This window comes from Protopterus annectens, chromosome 1.part0, assembly GCF_019279795.1.
Source record: "Protopterus annectens isolate FY-2018-M chromosome 1.part0, PAN1.0, whole genome shotgun sequence".
NCBI classification, from domain to species: domain Eukaryota; kingdom Metazoa; phylum Chordata; order Ceratodontiformes; family Protopteridae; genus Protopterus; species Protopterus annectens.
Window position 1 is genome coordinate 453,133,358 of NC_056725.1, and position 21,933 is coordinate 453,155,290.

Consider the following 21,933-nt stretch of genomic DNA (forward strand, 5'->3'; position numbering starts at 1 on the left):
CTCCTGCCCCTAAGAGACCTGACTGTTTCTATAAAGTACCAGATGAACAAGTATTCCTGGTAAAACCACCCCTAGCAAGACCCAGCAGTGGTTACTGTATCCCCTGACAGGCAGTCAAGACTGATTAATTCTTCATCTCTTTTGCCTACTGACAAAGACCATAAAAACATGGACAGGATAGGCAAGAAGGTTTATACCTCCTCCGCCCTAGCCTCCAGAGCTGTCAACTACCAAACCCATATGATAAAATATGCTTTGGACTTTTGTATCCCATGCTTCTACCCTCCTGTCATCCATGCCTGACGGCCATAGCAAAACAGAGGTAGCATCAAAACTGTCCCTGGCTTCTCAAGTGGCCAGACATTCTATTAGATGCAGTTATGATGCAGCAGAGGCCTCCGCAAGATCTGCTGCTTCAGCATCCGTACTCTGCCAATACTCATGGCTACGCCTTCAGCCCCTACCAGAGGATTTCAAAGTCTAAAATTCTTGATGTCTCTCTAGACCACAACCTCCTGTTTGGTCTGCAGACCTCTTAACCTTCAGGAGAAAAGTAAAGAGCTTCAAGACATCAAGCACCTGCTGGTGTCTCCCATTCCGAAGTATTACAGAAATTACCCTGCTTAAGACTACCTTTGTCAGGAGGACCCCCTCCTCTGCAGCTCCATCCTCTACCGGGCATAGAAAAGGAACCAGGAGGCAGACCACTACCAGACCAGCCACATCACAGCCTATTCAAAGACTGCCCTTTCGTGACAGAAATGGCCCCAACAATGCGTAACTGCCTTGCCCACCTCCCCTTGTCAGCCCGCCTCTCCCACTGCCTACCCCTTTGGCGATCCATCACCTCAGACTTCTGGGTGCTGGAAATAGTACAAGATGTATATTTCCTCTTTCGGAAAGAAAAGCCCCTTACAAGGGACATTCCATTCCCCCAAAAAATTAACTACACCTTATTCCTCAGGTCCTACAGGATCTTCTAAACCACGGAACTATAGAACCTGTCCCTCCAGGAGAGGAAGGAAAAGGCTTTTACTCAAGATTATTCCTTGTCCCCAAAAAAGATGGTCCTTGGAGGCCATTTCTGGATCCGTCCATTCTAAACCTCTTCCTAAAAGTTCCCATAACCTACAAACCCTTCTTCCACTATTGCCAGCCCAGGCCTTTATGGCCACACTGGATCTGAAAGAGGCCTACCTCCATATTCCCATAAAACCATCCCACAGAAAATATTTGCGTTTCACTGGGCCCTGTTCTCACTGTCAACATATACAGCCTTGCCCTTTGGTTTATCTGCTGCACTCAGGGTATTCACAAAATGCCTGGCCCCAGCTATAGCCTTTTGCAGAACCAAAGGTGTTCAATTTACCCCTACCTAGATGACTTCCTCATTCTGCAGAAAGAGAGGGCACCCTACAAAGCCACTGGCAGTTCACCATTTCCCTGCTTCGAGGCCTGGGGTTCACCCTAAACATCCCAAAATCATCCCTAACCACTCAGCAGGACAAAGTCTTTCTGGGCTGCAGGATCAGAACAGACCTGATGTGGGCATTCCTCCCTCAGGATAAAGTTCTCTCCCCCTCTACCCCCTTCCAAGATCTTCTGCAGGTTCAATAGATATCTGCATGACAGTTCTTATGGGTCCTGGGACTAATGGCAGCTACCATCTCTATGCTGCCTTTGGCCAGAATGCATATGCTAAAACTGCAGTGGTACTTGAAGAATGTGTGGTCCCAACACGAGCACCCTCCAGAGTTTTAGATTCCACTATTGCCCTGCCTCAAAGCAGAACTAAGGTGGTGGATACACCAAATCCAAATGAACCCAGGCCTTCCACTTCAACCCCCCACTGCAACTCAGTACATGCATACAGATGCATCAGCCCTAGGATGGGGGGGGGGGGGCTACCATGAAGGGCTTCACTGTACAGGAGACCTGGCAACCTACCCTCCAAACGGAACATGTCAATGTGAGGGAAATGACAGCAGTCCTTTTGGCCCTGAAAGTTTTTCTCCCAATCCTGCAACCAGGCCCCCTTCAAATCTTCACAGACAATTCCGCAGTCATGTGGTACCTCAGCAAACAAGGAGTGACCAAGTCCTACCTCCTTTGCTGGATAACAATCCAAATTTGGGGCCTTGCCTCTAGAAACAACTTATCCCTGCAGGCATCATACATTCATTCCCAGGGCAAACAACAACTGGATGTTCCCAGCAGTTCATCCTCTCTGACACGAGTGGATGCTGAACAGGGAATCTTTTCTAGACATTGTCCACCGGTGGGGCACACCTCATGTAGATTTGTTTGCCTCCCTCCAGAACAGACAGTTGAAGAAATACTGCACCAAGGACCACTTCCCATTATCCTGGAGGGTGGATACCTTCAACATTCCATGGAAGGGATGGTTTCTATATGCATTTCCACCCTTCCATCTCATTCAAAACGGTCCTCTTGAAGATCAGGAAGGACAAACCAAAAGTCTTGCTGGTGACTCCGTATTGACCAAAGCAGCACTGGTTCCCCCTGCTACTTTCACTCGCCAAGGGCAATCACCACAAGTTAACCCACAAGGTGGACCTACTCGCACAACAGAAGGGATCACTCATTCACCCTCATCTGGAGATGTTCGGTCTAACACTATGAGTGATGAACTTTTAATTTCCTTCAGACACCACTAGTTTGAGGACGTGCCCTCTGTCCAGAGGGAGGCCAGGAAACCTACTACAAGGAGATCCTACATGTCAAAATGGGAAAGGTTCTCCAAGTGGTGTCTCCATAGGCACAGGGATCCCTTTCAAGCGGGTACCCCTGTAGTCCGTAATTTTGTGACCTTTTCATACTTCTCAGTGAAAGTCCACGTATCCGCAATCTCTGCCTGCTTACCCCTAGAACCCCCTCTACTAGCTAGGCTAGATGTTAAAGTATTCCTGAAAGAGGTCTTGCACATCAGACCGCCAAGAAAGCCTGTCCCACTTCCTTGGGACCTAAACTTCATCCTGGAAAAACTCTCACTGCCTCCATTCGAGCCAGCCAGTGCTGCTATGCTCCAAATGTGCACATAGAAGACTGTACTGCTGGTGGCCCTTACCTCTGCTAGAAAGGTGTCAGAGTTACAAGCTCTCATGGCCTGCTGACCCTACACTATCTTCTACAAGGACAGGAAGACCCTGCGTGCACCCAGCCCTTCCTTCGTGCCAAAGGTGGTCATCGAACTGTCCTTAAACCAGTTCATTCACCTGCCCACTTTCTTCCCCCCTCCTACTATTGACAGTGAGAAGATACTCCATTCCCTGGATGTGCACATACAACTGAGGGTTTGTTTTGATAAAACTTAAATCCATCAGAAAATCCAACCAACTCTTTGTATCCTTCCACCCCAGGGACTCGGGCAAAGCAGTCTCCAAACAAACCATTTCCTGCTGGATCAGAAAAACTATCTGCTTCTGCGACTCCCACTATGGCAAGGACCTACTTCAGGGGGTAAGAGCTCACTCTACTAGGGCCGTGGCATCCTCCAAAGCCTTCCTCAAAGGCCTGGACAGTGCCTCCATTCTGGAGGCAGCCACCTGGTCCACCATACGTACCTTTACCAGACACTACAAATTGGACCATACCTCCAGAGCCAGGGCAGGGTTTGCTAGGGCAGTCCTACAGGGCTTTCTGGAATAAGCTACCTCTACCTCCACCCTTCCTCCTTCCTTATCTGTGGCACACTCACACACTAAGAATACTGCAACATAGGAATAGAAGGACATTGAGTAGTTGTGTATAATCTTACCATAACCGTAGATGTCCTTCTCTTCCATGTTGTAGTATCCCCCCCCCCACCTATCCTTATTCTTTCCTATTGACCTGTCTAAAGGGCACCTCCTAGACTGTGGTCAGACTAGCCAGCAAATGGCATTTCACACTTCTTGTTGACATCATTTGGCGCTCTCTACTTGACTGTCCGACTGGGCAATTAAGTTCTGAGATCTGTGCATGCAGGCATCACATTTAAGGTCCCTGGTTTATGGCCCTATGTGTGACGTCCCACACACCTACAGCAACCAGGCTTAAGCTTTTGTGTAGGAGCCAACGTTTGGGTCGCCTGAGGTGGAGAATACAAGGAAATCTCATTTATCCAAATGGAAAAGATTTTCATTATGGTGTCGCTCACGTAATATGGACCCACTAACAGTAGATGTCCCCACAGTCCTGTCTTACTTGTGTGAGATGCTGGAGTAACATATCCTTCAGTGAAAGTGCACGTCAGCCATGTCTGCCTGTCTGCCTCGTACCTCCCTTGGCTTCCAGGGTTGAGACCAAACAATTCCTGAAAGACGTTCTTCACATGAGACCCCCCGCAGGAGACCAGCTCCACCTCCCTGGGACCTCAACTTTGTCTTGGAGAAACTGACCCTGGCTCACTTTGAGCCAGGAGCTTCTGCCTCTCTAAAATTTTGCTCCTGGAAAACTGTCTTGCTGCTGGCAGTCATGTCTACCAGAAGGGTTTCTGAATTCAGGCCCTTATGGCTTCCCCTCCGTTCCTAGTGTTTCGCAAGTACGGGGTTTCTCTCCGCACCAACCCCTCCTGTATGCCTAAGGTGGTCAACTAGTTATCACTCAACCAAGCAATCCACCATCCTACCTTTTCCTCTCTCCCCAAAACTCTGTAGAAAGAGTTTTGCACACTTTAGATGTACACAGGCAGATTAGGTTTTATCTGGATAAAACCAAGAGTTTGAAGAAATCGGACCAACCCTTTCCTTTCACCCTAGAGCCCAAGGACTACCAGTCACAAAACAGACAGTTTCCAGCTGGATTTATAAGGCTATCATCTTCTGCTGTGTACACCATGGAAAGAGCCTTCCCTCCTCAGTTTGGGCTCATTCTACCAGAGCCATTGCCTGTTCTGGCACCTTCTTCAAAGGATTGAACACCAGTTCCATTCTGGAGGCAGCTACTTGATCTTCAGTCCATACCTTCACCAAGCTTTACATACTGGACAATGTTTCTAAATCCAAGGCAGGGTTCGAGAGCCGTTCTACATGGCTTCCTGAAAAGCTCCAGTGCCCCTACCTTCTTCTCCCTTCCTTCTCCTCATGAGCTTTTGTATTCTCTCTCATGTAAAAATACTGCAACAGCAGAATACAACAACATAGATGAGTTGTGTAAAATCTTATCATAATGTTAGATGTCTTTCTCTACTCTGTTACATTATTCTATCCCACCCTCCACCCCCTGGCATTTGTTCTTCCTTGGATGTGCCTAGCCTACATGCCTGTTTCTCAAGCGTTCTCCGTGGGGCACTCGGTTCTCAGGATGGTGCATGTGTATGTCGGTCTTACGGCCTCCATCCGATAGCACATTGTGTGCGACATACCACGTACCTTAGGCACTAAAGACTTTTGTATACTTGTATACCGACATCTGGTCATTTGGCAGGTAATCTCCCTCATGTACAGAGTACTGCAATAGAGAAGAGAAAGACATCTGACGTTATGGTAAGATTTTACACAACTAATCTTTATAACAGTCTGTTTGCCAATATCCCCACCTTGTGTACTCTCACATGAAGCAGTTTATAAAATAAAATTTGCATCTCCTGACCAGCAAGAAACAGCCTGCACCTACTCAAGATCTAAATAATGTACTAGAAGAAATAAATCTTCCACCCTTTGATCCTGCAGTCTTGACCCCTCCCGCCAAATCGCTTACTGACTTGGAAAGCTGCCCTGTTTATGGTGCTCTCACCTTAGCCTAGCATATATCAGAGATGCAAACCCTTATTTGAAAAGAACTTTTTTCCTATTAACACTGGGACAGTGTTACCCTAAAATATTTCCACCTCTATGCACCTGTGAAACAGGTTATACACCTTCCTGCATTCTTTCCAAATCTATAGAGCAAGAGAGGGAAAATTTTGCACTATTTAGATTACACAGAGAGCTAAGATTCTACCACCACTGTACTAGATTTCCTAACGTATCTAATCAAATTTGATGGTATTTGCAAAAGGAAAGGAGGGGAAGCAGTGGGGAAAACAGACCATCTCAAAATGGATAGCTGGCTATGCTAGCATTTTTTAGACACATCAAAGCAGAGCTGAGACTCATTCTCCAAGGGCAGAGGCAACCACCGTAACATTCTTGAAAGGGACACCAACCCATTCCATCCTAGAAACAGCTACTTGGTCTTCTGTACACATCTACTCCAAGCACTACCGCCTTAGTCCTATCTCTAGAGCCAGAGCCTTGTTTGCCTCTGCCATCCTTCATAGTCAGATATCCTTGGTGCAGAGTGCTCTTCAACCATCCCAGTAACATAGCTTTGGGAATCTTCCCAAAACTAAGTGCTGCAACAGTGACTACAAAGAACATGGTATAGTTGTGTAGCTAACTTGCTGTAACTGTAGATATTCAAGTAGGTCATTGTTTCAGTACCCTTTCTCTCTCTCTCTCTCCCTCCCTTCACTGTTCTTTGCCCCTGGATTTGGGGTGGATACCCAACATGTCACTTTACCCCCACCTTCTTTCTTTCAGCAAATTGACAGTTGCTGCTAATAGGGTCAGTGAAGCAGGTCATGCTATGCCTGAGGAACATTCAGACTGTGATAACACTGACAAGAAAGCCAAATAGCTGGCACTGGCCAACAACCCCTTATGTCACCAACTTCCTGATGTCGTCTAGCAAAGGGTGTCTTCGGGTGGTGGATGGGGAAGCCTCTGGTATTCAGGCCAGCCACAGGCTTCTACATGGCAGGAAATCCCAAGACCAAGTACTACAACATTGATCAACTCTAGCATCTACAATTACATTGTTTCCAACCCAGATGTACTTCCTCTGAGTGGATGATGTGAAACGCTTAGGTAAAAAGGCTAGGCACTTTATCCTAATCCATAACTTGATATAATGGCATTTGCATGTAGAGGGTGCTTTTGCTGTCAAGAGCAAGATGAAGAAAAATGCAGCCAAATTGGGCAATTTTATGGGAGGAAGTCCAGTTGTCAGTTTCATAAATAAAATGATTTGATTAGCACAGATTTGTTATGTGCAATGTGTATTTCGGTAGAGTAGTTTAACATAATTTAGCATACATACATTCTGTGACTGCAAATTTTGAGCATCTTAACCAGCTTTTTGCTTACCTACCCTTTGTTCACTGTGTCAGGAAAGGTCTACTGATATTGTCTGGTCAGTCATATAGATTCATAAGTGCATCAGAGTTTACAAGGTGAAGTTAGTCCATGGACAGTTATTCCATTACCTGTACTCACCCTCCAGAGCAACTTCTGCCTCCAGGAGGACAAAATCAAACATAGAATGAATTTACAGATGCCCATCCAGTTGTCAGAGTTTGCCTGAAAGGAAGCAAGGTTGTCACTTTCTTTTATATGTAATGGAAGATTGCTCAGAGATGAGGAAATGTTGAGTGCTGTATCTCTTCCTGTAGCGCTGTTATTGTTGGCTGAGATTCAAGTCTTTAGTTTGTTTATGGATCCATTTCTTGTGTGGAGGTGTAGGAAATCAGAGGGTTATGTTATTAACAGCACAGAGGGTTGAAGATAAATCATAACACAAGACTCTGTAAGAGAAAGTATAGGGTTAGAGCTTTAAGCCTGTCTTGATAACCAGTGTTCTTTTGTCCGGTGATCTTTTAAAGTTAGAAACCTTTTTGGATATTTAATAATGATAAAGATGTCATTTGGGGGGAGGGGGCCAGACCCTTTAAGCAACTATTGAAGACAGTATGTTTTGAAAGTCAACGGTTTTGAGCAGAGATTTTTTTTTTAGAAGCTGTGAAGTTTGGTAGGTGCCAACCCAACACCAGTTTGACTTATGTATGCCAACTTGTTGGGGTTTTCCTTGAGAAAAAGTCCGCTGCAGCACCAGATTTAATTCCCTCCCCCAGGAGCTTTACTGTTCATTTTGCCAGGTAGGCTGAAGTAATTTTCTGTCATATGCTTTACTGTGGGTGATGGTGATAGAGCTGGAAAATATGGACAGTACTTATTTTCCCTCAAATTATTTTTTTCCTTCCTTCTCTGATTAAAACAAGTAGTGTTGGGCTGTTGTGCAGAATTCTCCTTGAAAATATGTTTTAAAAAACATTGAACATCTTATTTTTCATCAAATCGTAACCTAGCATGATTGAAAAGCTCTTGGGCATTTAAGTTATTTGACATACTTGTTTATCTGTTTTCCTCCTCCTTTACCAGCGGTTTGTTGTATCCCAAAGAAAGGTATTGAGCATCACAAAGCGCACACAGATGTGGATGGTAAGATACTTTTTAGCTGCTTTTCTTATTTTACAGTGGCATGGATTGTAGAATATTAATAATTTCAACTGTGTGATATCCAGTATGGAAAAAGTATGTTTTAAAACTCTCCTCTGTGTGCTTTCTACCTCTGTAAATTAAATAGCAGTTTAATTTTGTTCGGTTATGACTCGGTCCTGAAGGGCAAGGGTAAGTGTGTTTTGCCTGTCAAGCCGCATGCTTTTGTGATGTGGGTGGAAGTAGAAGTTCTTTGAGAGGCCTCATGCAGAACCTGACGGAGCATGCTATCCATACATGGGCAAAGATGAGGTTTGACTCTTCCTTGAACCCTGAAAGTATGAAAAAGAAACCCTAACCACTAAACCATTTTGTCTTGTAAAGAAAGAGAATCTACCGAGTAAACTCATTTGGCCACCTTGTTCTTACTCATTTTTTTCCAATATTTTTTTTTTATTATTGCCAAGATAAAAGGTTTCCAGAGAGTAGGGAATCCATTTTTTCTCAGTTCTTCACTGCCAGTAAACTGAGAAACATTTACTTTATCCAGTCCAAGTACAGTAGGAGTTTTATGGGATTGCTTTATTCATCCTCATTTTGGTAGAATTTTTTGCATCTTCCAATAACTCTGGAGGAAAGCAGCCTCCTTTCCAGCACATGCCTGTGTCATCAAGTAGACTAGGAGAGCACACCTAGTCTTTTATCCTTTAATTCTCTGTTGCTTCTTTTTTTAATCTCTGTTCATTTTTTTCCCATTTTTTGACTCCTAAAAAGCTGAAACTTTTGGCTTTTCCTTCTGTCATGTCATGAGCTCAGAACTGCACTTTGTCTGGAGCATATCATTATCAGACATTCTCATGCCAGTATTTCATACTGTTTAGCAGTAGACTAATGAAGGAGAAATGAACTGCCTCATTTCTTTTAGGATTGCTTTTTTTTTTGGGAGTACTGCATGCATAGACCCCTTGCATATGATCCCAGGTTAGTGTTTGAGATTGCAGGAAGGTGAGGTAGTGGAGGTTGCACAATAATGACATTGTTTTTCCTGTCATATCCATCCCCGAGGGCAGTCTGGCATGTGTCTTACTTTTCTTTGACTAACAAGGAGGTAAGCTCAGGCTGAACATTCACTGACAACAAAAGCTCTACTTCCTAGCATTTACTCCACTTTTGGCATGCGTAACGGACTGTAATCCTTTGCATCAGTCTTTTGAGTCTCCCAGTAGGATCTTCGTGGTCAGATTCAAAACTTGATGAGATTCCCTAGCCTTAGGTTCCCTGCCAAGTCCTTCAGGATACACTAGCCAAGATCAAAAAGACTTCTCTGGGTCCCCCCCAGGCCTTAAAGGTCAGTCCCAGACATTAGACGTTATTAGTTTGTCTGGTGAGGCTTTATTTTGCAGGTGTAGGTTATGCCACATGGGGTTATAGTTGCACTAAGTCCTTTCTAGACCTCTTCTGATCCAGCATTGCCACAGACAGCACTTCGTGAGGCACTAGAGCCCTGTTGCTTTTGGTACCTGTCATTTACTCATCTTGGCCTAAAAGCCCAACTATATTTCTTCACTCACAAGAAGTGGATGCACCACATTTTGCAGGTCTGCTGTACATAGATCTTCCTCCATTCCAAATTAACAGTGTCCATGGAAGTTTGTATGTAGCTATTTCTTACTTGTTAACAGAAAAATAAAGTTGTTATAACCTACCAGACAAATTCTATCTGAATGCCTTTCAGTTGAATACTAAAGGCTGAAAACCTTCCGTGATCATTGATTTTTCACTTTCTCCAGTGTTAAAATAACCATGGATTTGATATGTACAATTTGGGAGGTATTCCCCCAACAAATGGGGGTGCAGGAGGGCTTGCTCCATGCACATACAAAAATGTAAAAGAATGAAAAAAAACTTTTCTGTTTTTTTTTTTTTTTGCATTAGTATTTGACTAAATGGCATTCAGAAAGCCTGCATTCAGCAGATTGACATGATTCCAAATGTAGAATGATTTTATGCTTTATATTTTTGAGGTTGATATGAGGTCTTTAGTTACATATGGCACACGTTTTTATTGCAATTGGTAAACATCATAAGTAGCTTATGTTTATAGACTTACAGATAGACAAAGGATTTTTCTATGACATTGCTGCAAAGGAGGTATCAGACTTCGATGCTATCTGGGTCCTCAGCGACTTCATTGAGCATAATTTTGGGGATCTAAGACTATTGCACAAAATTACATTTCCACAAAACGTAAACGACCGAACACACTTAGCGAAAGTGCTTTTCACTGAAAAAGCACTTTTGCTGAATTGTGCAAAAAAAAAATTTTGAATTGTGCAAAAAAAAAATTTAAAAATAAGAAAATTGAAAAAAAAGCACATTACTCATGTTTATGCAGGGAGGCAAGCCCCCCCCTGCCAACAACACACACCCCTACTTTTATATTTTCACTCCGAGATCGCACTACAGTGGGAAAAAGGGAATATTCCCTTATCCCCACTGTGCTACGATCTCAGCAACAGCCATTTCCCCACATTTTTGTCCTTTTTTAACACACTTTCAAGAAAGTGCTTTTTCGATGAAAAGCACTTCCGCAAAAGTGTGTTCGGCCGTTTCACTGAAAGTGAAACGGCAGTTTGATAAACAGTATGGATCCCAATTTTGGATGGTGACATGGACTCTTAGTTACTGCCAGGGATTGTGGAGGATTATCTCTCTGGATAAGAACTTCTTTTGGCACATCATTGCCTGGTGTCTGAAAAGAAAGTTTTTGTGGTTCACTGTTTCATACGCTTCTCTTTTTTTGTGAGGTGCATGTCTACACTATCGTGCTTCTATAGTGGAAGAGCCTCCTATATGCTTTTTCACTATTTTTTGTATGCAGGCATTATTCAAAAACTGAAAATATGACGAAAATGTGTGCTGATTGCTAAGAAGTCTCTATTTTCTTGAGGAAAAAGGTCTTATTTAGTACTCTGTGGATTATTATTTGAAAGTGACTTTAATTTGAGTTTTAATTTTGTGAAAGTTGGTAAAAGGTATTTCTAAAGACAGTTGCCTTATAACTGATTTATCATTTGAAGAAGAAAATGTCTTATTTGGTACATTGAGCATACGTCAGTGGCTGAAGCCTTGGAAAAATTTAGTGGACCATATTGCTACTTAATTAAGGGAGGTAAGATGTTTGAGGTAGTTTTGACCTGAAGTAGTCATTGAAGCGTATTCTTACAAAGCTGAAATGGATAATGGTGATGTTATCGTTTTTTTAAGGCTGAATGGTGAAGCAGTGATGATATTGAAATGGTTTCTGAATAAACTGACTCCATCATGTCTATGAAACATGAGACTAGGGTAGTAAGAAGACAAATAATGGAGTTTGAGGGAATGTTTATGGCTGAAGATAAAAAGTGATCATGATGGAGGTTAAGGCACAAACACTGAATTTGACTTGTCTGAAAAGGACTAAGGATTGAACTGAGTATATGAAGGCTAAAATGTTGATCTGGACTGATTATTTATTAATATTTGGATTGTGAGAACTAAAAGATGTCCTTCAAGAATGCAACTGCAGTCATAACATGTGGGTTGTCCTGCCTCAGGCAGCCCTCGGTCGGCCGGATTCCAAAGTCTGGGTCCGACGTCGGCTGATGTCGCATTTCTCTCCGACGTCAGAGCGGCTGGAGTACATAAGCATCAGCCGACACCATTTTCTTCAGTCTTTCTTGCCGCGGTGCCAAGCAGAAGCAGTTCGCAAGTGCGGTCAGTCAGCTGCTGTATTCTCGATACCGAAGTCATCAAAAGCTAAGTACCCGTTGGGGACCTTTTCTTGCCTCAGCCGATGTCAGAAATTACTGAAAAAGTTAACAATTGTCTTTTTTGTGGTAAACAAATACCTCATAAGGATTTCCACTCTTACTGCCTCCCTTGCCTGGGCCCAGACCACGACGTCTCGGCCTGTGTAGCCTGTGCTCGCTTCAACAAGCGCACTCTCAGGCGCCGGGCGGAGTTCGCTGAAGATTTTTTCGGCGATAAATTTGCTTACACCATGCCGTCGGATCTTCCGACATTGCAAACTCCCAAAAAGCGAAAAGACCGGGACCGACATCCTCGGCCCGCGTCTACCACCGACTCCACGCCAAAACCTAGCGCGAGTGCTCCGGTTCCCTCTGAGACTGTCTCTCCACCGCTCCGAACCGAAGACACCGCATTACCAACGACTCCGATTCCAGACATTACTCCGCCAGTTATAGATTTTCCTCCGGATACCGAAACCGAGGATATTCCCGAGACCATTGCTGTAGACAAGGTCACTCCTGCACGTGGAGCTGCCAGGCCTCCTATGGCCATGTCTATTAAGGCCTACACTAGGGCTAAGGCAGCCAGCAAAACAAAGCATATTACTTCTAAATCCTTACCTCAGCCGACTCCGGAGACACAAATTATGTCCATGGCTGCTGATTTAATTTCCATGATTAGAGGTTCACAGGCCCATCCTGAGAGAGCATCCCAGCCTTCTCCTGATAAAAGGCCCCGGGTTGAACCCTCTGACCCTACTCCTTTAGATGAAGACTCTGAGGGCTCTGTCCACTCTGATAGCCAGGAAGAGCTCTTCAGACCTATGAGGACTCGGATGCAGAAGATTCCATCCCTTCAGCCTCCCCTCCTGAGGATATTTCTTTTGGGGAAGATGTTCATCGTGTTTCACTGTTGCAGTCATAACTGTAGGGTGCTCCTGCCGGCAGGCAGCCCGAGGTCGGCCAGAATCCCAAAGTCTGGGTCCGGCGTCGGCTGTACAAGCCAGTACCCTGACGTCAGTACGCTCTGGTACATAGCCGTCAGCCGACGCCATCTTCTCCAGTCTTTCTTGCCGTGCGGTGGAAAGCAGCTCACAAGTCGTTGGTTGGCGATTTTCGAACAGCGTTTTTGGTTGTTGTCGGTCCGAAGTTCTTACTTCTCTTCTCAAAGCTAAGTACCCGTTGGGAATCTTTTCTTGTTCCTCCGATGTCAGAAAAGTTAATAATTGTATTACGTGTGGAAAACAAATACCTCATAAAGATTTCCACTCTTACTGTCTACCTTGCTTAGGCCCTGACCACGACGTTTCTTGTTGTCGGTTCTGTGCCAGGTTTAATTCTCGTACTATCAAACGCAGGTACGACTGGGCTCTGAATTACTTTGGCAGACGCTTCAATTATAGAATGTCGTCGGACACTACCGGAATTCAAAAGAAGCGCAAAGACAAGGACAGGCCTCCGAGGTCCAAACAGGACTCGTTGCAGCTGGAGTCGGCGTCCGGTTCGGCTGTCGTCAGTGAGGCGCTTTTGCAGCCCCTGTCGTCCCCCACTTCTGAACCGATGGCCGATACGGACTCCCATGGGGAGCCATCAAGGCCTTCTATTTTATCTGCTGCAGGACCTTCGGACGTTGCTCCCTCGGATGGGTCCGGAACCGCTGTGCAGGTACTGGCTTCTGAGGAAGTATTCAGGCCTACTCACATCACTATTTCAAAGGCAAAGACAAAGACTCCTGTTAAGTCTAAAGCTCCTGCTCAAGCTTCTTCTGAATCTACTCCCAGGACACAGAAGCAATTGTTAAGGATGGCTGAAGATTTGCTTACAGTGATTAGGGGTTCTCACCCCCCCCCCTTGAGAAAAGGCCTCGACAGGATGTTCCTATGGATTCCTCTGACCAGGCTTCTATATCTTCTGTCTCTTCCTCTGATCAGGAATATTCTTTTCCTCCTTATGAGGATTCGGATGCTGAGGATTCCTTGCCCTCTGCCTCTCCGCATGAAGATTTTTCTTTTGGAGAAACCTTACATGACATGAGGGAACATTTTCATTGGGAAGGTCAGGATTATTCTGCTTCCAAGAAGAGGCTTAGAGAATTTCTTCTTCTTCCTCAACATAGGCCTTTGGCTATCCCTCCTGTTCTTGACATTGTGGATGATGCTTTTTCCGAGGCTAATTTGAATCCTGATTCCATGCCTCCTGCTCCCTCTAAGCCTGATAGGTTTTATAGGGTTCCTGAGTCTCATTTGTTCTTATTTAAGAATCCTTCTGCAGATCCTGAAACTATTTCTCAGGGTTCTAAGGCTGCTAAAGTTGCTACTTCTAAGAATCCTATTCCCTCTGAGAAGGATTCTCGTGCTTTAGACAGGTGGGGCAAAAAGGTATATACTTCTGCTACCCTTTCTGTTAGGGCTTTAAATTGCCAGTTTCATATGTTTAAATATCAGCAATTTCTTTTGTCTGTTTTAAAGCAAAAGCTTGCTTCCCTTCCTGCATGTGCAGAAGATAAGGAACTACAGGATGTATTGCATGCAACTGAACAACTGAACAAACATAGCTTGCATTGTGGTTTTGATGCTTTGGATGCTTCTTGCAGGCCGCAGCCTCTGGTACTGTTATCAGGAGACATCTGCTTGGCTTCGTGAGCAAAGTTTACCTGAACAGGTTAAGGCTAAATTATTAGATGCCCCTGTTCAGCATGATGTTCTTTTTGGATCTAAGGCTGAGGAGGTTATTAAAAAGATGGAAGAAAAGGCAAAATCTATGCAAACTGTGAAAGATTTCTTGTAAGTTCAGCCTCCTAGATTTTCCAGGAATTGGCCCTCCAAGAATTGGTCCTTTCCCACGTCTGACAGGCCTCAAAGGGGAAGATATAGACGCTCTAGAGGTCGTGGCCAAGCTCAGGCCTCCTTCAGATCGAGGCAATGGACTGCTTCTTCACCTAGAAGGGGAGAAGACAGATCCCAATCTCAAAGAAAGCAAACTCAATGACTCTCTCGGTTGGGCTACAGGACCTCTTTACCTGGATGCCCCTCTCGGAGGAAAACTTTCTCTTTTTTACAGAAATTGGACTCCTATTACCCAGGACAAATGGGTATTGGACGTGATTTTAAAAGGCTACAAATTACACTTTCATACCTTGCCAAGGGCTTTCGGTTGGCCAGATCTGCCAAAACATCAATGGTCAGAGGCCTTAAATCAAGTGGATGCTCTTCTGGCCATGAGAGCCATAGAGCCTGTTCCACTCTCAGAGATGGGAAAAGGTATTTATTTGAGACGGTTTCTGGTTCCAAGAAAACAAAACTCATGGAGACCTATTCTGGCCCTTTCTGTGTTAAACACCTTTTTGGAAATTCCAAAATTCAAGATGCTTACTCTGCAGCAGCTGATTCCAGTGCTCTCTCAGGACGCCTGGATGGTGACATTGGACCTAAAGGAAGCTTATTTACATATTCCCATCAGGCAGGAACGCAGGAAATTCCTCAGGTTCAAGGCAGGATCGAGACACTTTCAATTCACTGTACTGCCCTTTGGTTTGTCTACTGCGCCCAGAGTCTTTACCAAGTGCCTGGCACCAGTAGTGGCTTATTGCAGACTCCAGGGGATTCAGATTTACCCCTATTTGGACGACTGCCTTATTCAGGCAGACAGCAAGGAACTTTTACTTCAACATCTGGATTTTGTTCAACGTCTTCTCCTCCTACTGGGATTTTCAGTGAACACAAAAAAGTCACATTTGATCCCTTCTCAACAAATGGTATTTCTGGGAGCCCTCTTAAATACAACCTTACAAAGGGCCTTCCTCACTACAGAAAAACAAATACAGCTGGCTTCAATTTTCAAGACTTTGGCAACTCTACCTCAGTAACTGCAAGGAAATTCCTGCAGGCATTGGGCTACATGGCTTCCTGCATTCTGTTGATTCCAAATGCAAGGCTCCATATGAGAAAGCTTCAATGGTATCTGAAAAGTGTATGGTCGCAGCATTACCACGATCTGGACACTCTGATTCCTCTGATCCCCTGCCTCCAGAAGGAGTTCCTTTGGTGGTCCAGGGTGTGTGCTTTAAACGAAGGAAAGCCTTTCCGTCTTCCTCAACCTTCTCAAATCATAACCACGGGCCTCGGATTATGCTTGGGGAGCACATTTTCTAGGCAATTGCCAGCAGGGAACCTGGACAAAGGATCATCTTCACTGGCACATCAATCTGAAGGGAATGTTGGCAGTTCAAAATGCTCTTCTAGCCTTCAAGAACCTTTTGCATCCAGGGCCTCTCTTGATTTACACAGACAACACCACAGTCATGTGGTACATAAACAAGCAGGGGGGTTCTCATTCGTACCCCCTTTGCAGACTAGCTATGGCTTTATGGGACACAGCTCTAAATCTGAATCTACATCTCCAGGCCCAATTCATACCAGAACAGAATCTCTTAGCAGACAGCCTGAGCAGGAACATTTTGGATCCTCACGAATGGATGCTAGACACCAACTTATTCAACAGGATTACTGCAGTTTGGGGATGCCCCCAGATAGATCTGTTTGCATCCCATCTCAATCATCAGCTGCCTCACTTTTGCACCAGGTCATTCCACAAAGCAGCTTGGAAAGTGGATGCCCTGTCCTTCAGCTGGAGAAACCTTTCGGGATATGCCTTCCCTCCTCTTCCTCTACTTCCTCGGGTATTACTAAAGATAAAACAGGACAAGCCCAAGTTCCTCATCTTGATTGCTCCAAATTGGCCTCGACAGTTTTGGTATCCAACTTTGAAGCACCTGTTCTTGGAGCCTCCTTGGATTCTCCCTCTGAACCCTTCTCTTCTGTCCCAGCATCAGGGTCAGTTGCTACATCAAATCTCAAGACCCTTTGCCTGGCAGCTTGGCTCTTCAAAGGAATTTGATTTCTTCTAGTCTTCCCAAACAAGTTTTGGATGTTCTTTTGGAAGCTAGACGCCCTAGCACTAGGAAATCATATACCTCTAAATGGAAGAGATTTTGCATTTGGATGCAGGACCGAGGCTTGGACCCTCTGGTACCTGATCTCTCTTCTATTTTGCTTTACCTTTCGGATCTTTTGTCTAATGGACTTTCCTTTTCTTCCATTAAGATTTATGCTTCTGCTATTTCTGCTCATTTCAATACTGATCCCCCTGTTTTTTCTCATCCTTTGGTGAGACAATTCTTGAGAGGGGCTAAGAATTTAAGGCCTCCCAGGACCCCTCCTATTCCTGCTTGGGATCTTAATTATGTTTTGGCAAAACTTACTTTGCCTCCTTTTGAGCCTGCTGCATCTTCAGATATTAAGTTTTTATCTTGGAAGACAGTTCTTTTGTTAGCTTTGACTTCTGCCATAAGGGTCTCAGAGTTGCAAGCTCTCATGGCTGTGGAACCATACCTGATTTTCCACCAGGACAGAGTATCCTTGAGGACCAATCCTACTTTCATGCCTAAGGTGATTTCGAAAGTGGCTTTAAATCAAACAATTCACCTTCCTACCTTCTTTCCTAATCCTCAGAATAAAGGGGAAAGGATTTTGCATTCCTTGGACGTGCACAGACAGTTACGATTTTATTTGGACAAGACTAAAGAGTTCAGAAAATCTGACCAATTGTTTGTTTCTTTTGCCTCCAGTTCTCTTGGAAAGGCTATTTCCAAACAAACTATTTCCAAATGGATTTCTTATGGAATAAGATTTTGTTACACTCATCATGGGAAACAGTTTCCAGGTACAGTGAGAAGTCATTCTACTAGAGCAGCTGCTACTTCTACAGCTTTTCTCAGGGGAGTTTCTACCAAGGATATCTTGGAAGCTGCCACTTGGAGTTCTGTGCATACTTTTTCCAAGCACTACAATCTCCCTTTGTATTCTAAAACCAGGGCAGGCTTTGCCTCTGCTGTTTTGCAGGGTCTTCTTGCTGCCCCTTCTTCTGTCTAGACCTCCTCCCTTTTTTCACTGCTTTGGGATTCCACCCTACAGTTATGACTGCAACAGTGAAACACGATGAACATAGTACAGTTGTGTACACCTACCATAAATGTAGATGTTCGAGTGTCTTCACTGTTGCAGTCGGTGTTTCCCTCCCTCCTATCCCCTCTTTTTCTCTCTTTTGTGGTGTATTTGTGTTTCCTTATTGGATTCTTTTATGATTTTTGGGAAATTCTGACATCTAGGGCAAGAAAGGCTGGAGAAGATGGCGTCGGCTGACGGCTATGTACCAGAGCGTACTGACGTCAGGGTACTGGCTTGTACAGCCGACGACGGACCCAGACTTTGGGATTCTGGCCGACCTCGGACTGCCTGCCGGCAGGAGCACCCTACAGTTATGACTGCAACAGTGAAGACACTCGAACATCTACATTTATGGTAGGTGTACACAACTGTACTTTCTGCACAACATGCGGGAACATTTCAAGTGGCAAGGTCAGGAATTTTCTGATTCTAGGAAACGCCTTAGGACTTTCCTTAAGAAGCCTCAGCACAGGCCCTTAGCTATTCCTCCTGTACTTGATGTTCTGGATGATTTGTATTCTGACTCTAGTGCTACCCCTGATTCTCTTCCTCCTGCTCCAGCCAAGCCAGACAGGTATTACAGGGTCCCAGAAACTCATTCCCATTTATTCAGGGCCCATACTGCTGATTTGGAAACTATTTCACAGGGGCCTAAAGGAGTTTCAGCCTCCACCTCAAAAAATCCTTTGCCCTCCAACAGGGAAGCGAGGTCATTAGAGAGATGGGGCAAAAAGGTTTACACATCCACTACCTTATCTATGAGAGCTTTAAATTGCCTTTTTCATATGTTACAATATCAGGATTATCTCTTAGAAGATTTACAAAAACATTAGCTTCTCCTGATCCTTTAGACAGGAAGACTTTGCAGGAAGCTGTACATAACACTCAGCAAGTAAGCAATCACTTCCTGCAGTGTGGATATGATGCACTGGAAGCTTCATGTAGGGCAGCTATGACAGGGGCAGTGATTCGTAGACATGCTTGGTTAAAAGATCAACCTCTACCAGATCATGTAAAAGCAAAACTTCTGGATGCACCTTTGGAAAGAACAAGCTTTTTGGTGCAAATGCTAAGGATGTGTTAAAGACCATCGAAAAAAAAGCAAAATCAGTTCAGACTGTGAAAGATTTCCTCCAGGTTCAACCCCCCAGATTCAGTAGGAATTGGCCTTCAAAAAACTGGTCCTTTCCTAATCCAGAAAAGTTTCAAAGGGGTAAGAACAGACGTGGCCGAGGAAGAGGCCAATACAGAGGCCCTTACAGGGGACGACAATGGCAGCCAGGAAACCAAAGAAGTGACGCAGGGGTTTCACCTGCCCAGCAACACAAACTCAATGACTTTCCTCTACTACCGCCTACCAGGGAACAACTAGAAGCTCCCTTGGGCGGGAAATTATCTCTGTTTGCAGAAAACTGGCACAGACTGACAAAGGACAAATGGATTTTGGGCATTATAGACCGATGGTACAGGTTTCATTTTCATACCTTACCAAGAAAACAAGGCATGCCAAACCTACCACAAAATCAGAGGGCAGAGGCTATCAAGCAAATCACTCTGCTGACTCGAATGAAAGCAATAGAAAGAGTTCCACAACAAGAACAAGACCAGGGGTTTTACTCAAGACTGTTCCTTGTTCCAAGAAAAAAATCTCAATGGAGACCAATACTGGACTTGTCCACATTAAACACCTTTCTCATAGTACCAAAGTTCAAAATGCTGACTCTACAGCAACTCCTTCCCATGCTGGGCAAGGAGTCGTGGCTGATTACTCTGGACCTCAAGGAGGCATACCTGCATGTCCCTATCAGACACAGCTGCAGAAGATACCTCAGATTTCTTGCAGGGCCAGAGAATTATCAATTCTCAGCATTGCCATTTGGCTTATCTACTGCGCCCAGAGTATTTACAAAATGCCTGGCTTCAGTAATTGCTCATTGCAGGCTTCAGGGTATACAAATTTACCCGTACCTGGACGACTGCCTCATACAAGCGGACGACAAATTGATGTTGACAAAAAACCTGGATTATGTCATAAGATTACTTCAAGCTCTGGGATACACAGTCAACTTCCAAAAGTCAAGACTGCAGCCATCCCAGCAAATAATCTTAGGAGCCAAACTAGACACAGCCTCTCAGATGGCTTACCTGACAGAAGACAAGCAAGAGAAGTTAACTCATTACTTCAAAGGTTTAGCAAAACTCACCCAGATGACTGCAAGGAGATTCCTACAGGCCCTGGGTTACATGGCATCCTGCATTCTACTGGTTCCATTAGCAAAACTACACATGAGAAAGCTTCAATGGTACCTAAAAAGCATTTGGTCTCAACACAGCAACAACTTGGAGACAATCATACCACTCATTCCATGCCTACAAAAGGAATTCCTATGGTGGGCCTCGGTGAGCCAGGAAAACACAGGTATGTCATTCAAAAAACCACAGATAACACAGACCATGACTACAGGCGCCTCAGACCTTGGATGGGGCACATGGAAGGCAGGTGTATACAAGGACAATGGTCTCCAAAGGAAACACATCTGCATATAAACCAAAAGGAAATGCTGGCAGTAATGCATGCCATCGAGGCTTTTCAACACCAACTCCAGCAAGGCCTTTTAATGATGCGGACAGACAACACCACTGTGATGTGGTACATAAACAAGCAGGGGGGCACCCACTCTTACCCCCTTTGCAGACTGACAATGCAGCTTTGGGAGAAATCACTGAGCCTAAACATCCAGTTACAATCCCAGTTTGTTCCAGGAAAAGACAATGTGTTGGCGGACAGCCGAAGCAGGAATTTCACAGATCCACACGAGTGGAGGTTGCATCCGAAGGCCTTCAGACAACTCACTTCGACATGGGGCAAGCCAGAAGTGGACCTATTTGCCTCTCACCTCAACCATCTTCTACCAAAATTTTGCACAAGGACATACCATCCAAAAGCTTGGAAAATAGATGCCCTCTCATTCAACTGGAACTCCCTAGCAATCTATGCATTCCCACCTCTGCCACTGATGACCTCAGTATTACTAAAGATCAAAGCAGAGAAGCCCAAGGGAATCATAATAGCTCTGGATTGGCCAAGACAACACTGGTACCCACTACTACGGAGCATATGTCACACCAGGAGGTGGGCCCTCCCTCAGTGGCCTCTACTTTTGACTCAACACAATTTCGAAACACTGCATCCAAATCTTCAGACACTGCAGCTAACAGCCTGGGAGATCCCATAAATAACTTCAGCTTGTCTCTCTCCAAGGAAGTTCAGCGGATACTAACAGAGGCTCGAAGACCATCCACCAGAAAGGTTTACTTAGCAAAGTGGAAAAGATTCAGCAATTGGAATACCAGCAAGGGACATGATGCATCATTGTTGAACATCCCACTCATCTTGGAATATTTGGCAGATATGTTAAAGAACGGCCTCTCATATTCTTCCATAAAGGTACATGCATCTGCTATTTCAGCCAGATACAACACTGATCCTCCTGTTTTCTCACCCCTTACTAAGACAATTCCTCAGGGGAATCAAGAACATTAAGCCACCAAGAAAGGCCCCAGTGCCAGCCTGGGACCTCAATTTTGTCTTAGAAAAACTGACTCTACCTCCTTTTGAGCCAGCAGCTTCAGTTGACTTGCAATTTCTCTCATGGAAGACGGCTTTCCTGTTGGCAATTACCTCAGCAAGAAGGGTTTCGGAGCTACAGGCCCTAATGGCAATACCACCCTTTATTATTTTCCACAGAGTGAGGGTTTCATTAAGGACCAACCCTACTTTTATGCCAAAGGTGGTATCTAGGGTTTCTCTAAATCAAAGCCATTCATCTGCCTGCTTTCTTCCCCAATCCTGAGAATAAGGGGGAAAGACTTTTGCAT

The 21,933-nt window shown here is 44.6% G+C and overlaps 1 protein-coding gene across 2 annotated transcripts in view; it reads left to right on the plus strand.

Annotated features, from left to right (window-relative positions):
* XPO5 (exportin 5) overlaps positions 1-21,933 on the plus strand; it is a 2,857,558-nt gene that overhangs the window by 2,238,901 nt on the left and 596,724 nt on the right. For both annotated transcript variants that reach the window (XM_044060355.1, XM_044060360.1), the window contains exon 26: positions 8,202-8,261. In XM_044060355.1, the coding sequence (XP_043916290.1) occupies positions 8,202-8,261 (60 nt within the window). The remainder of the gene's footprint in view (positions 1-8,201; positions 8,262-21,933) is intronic.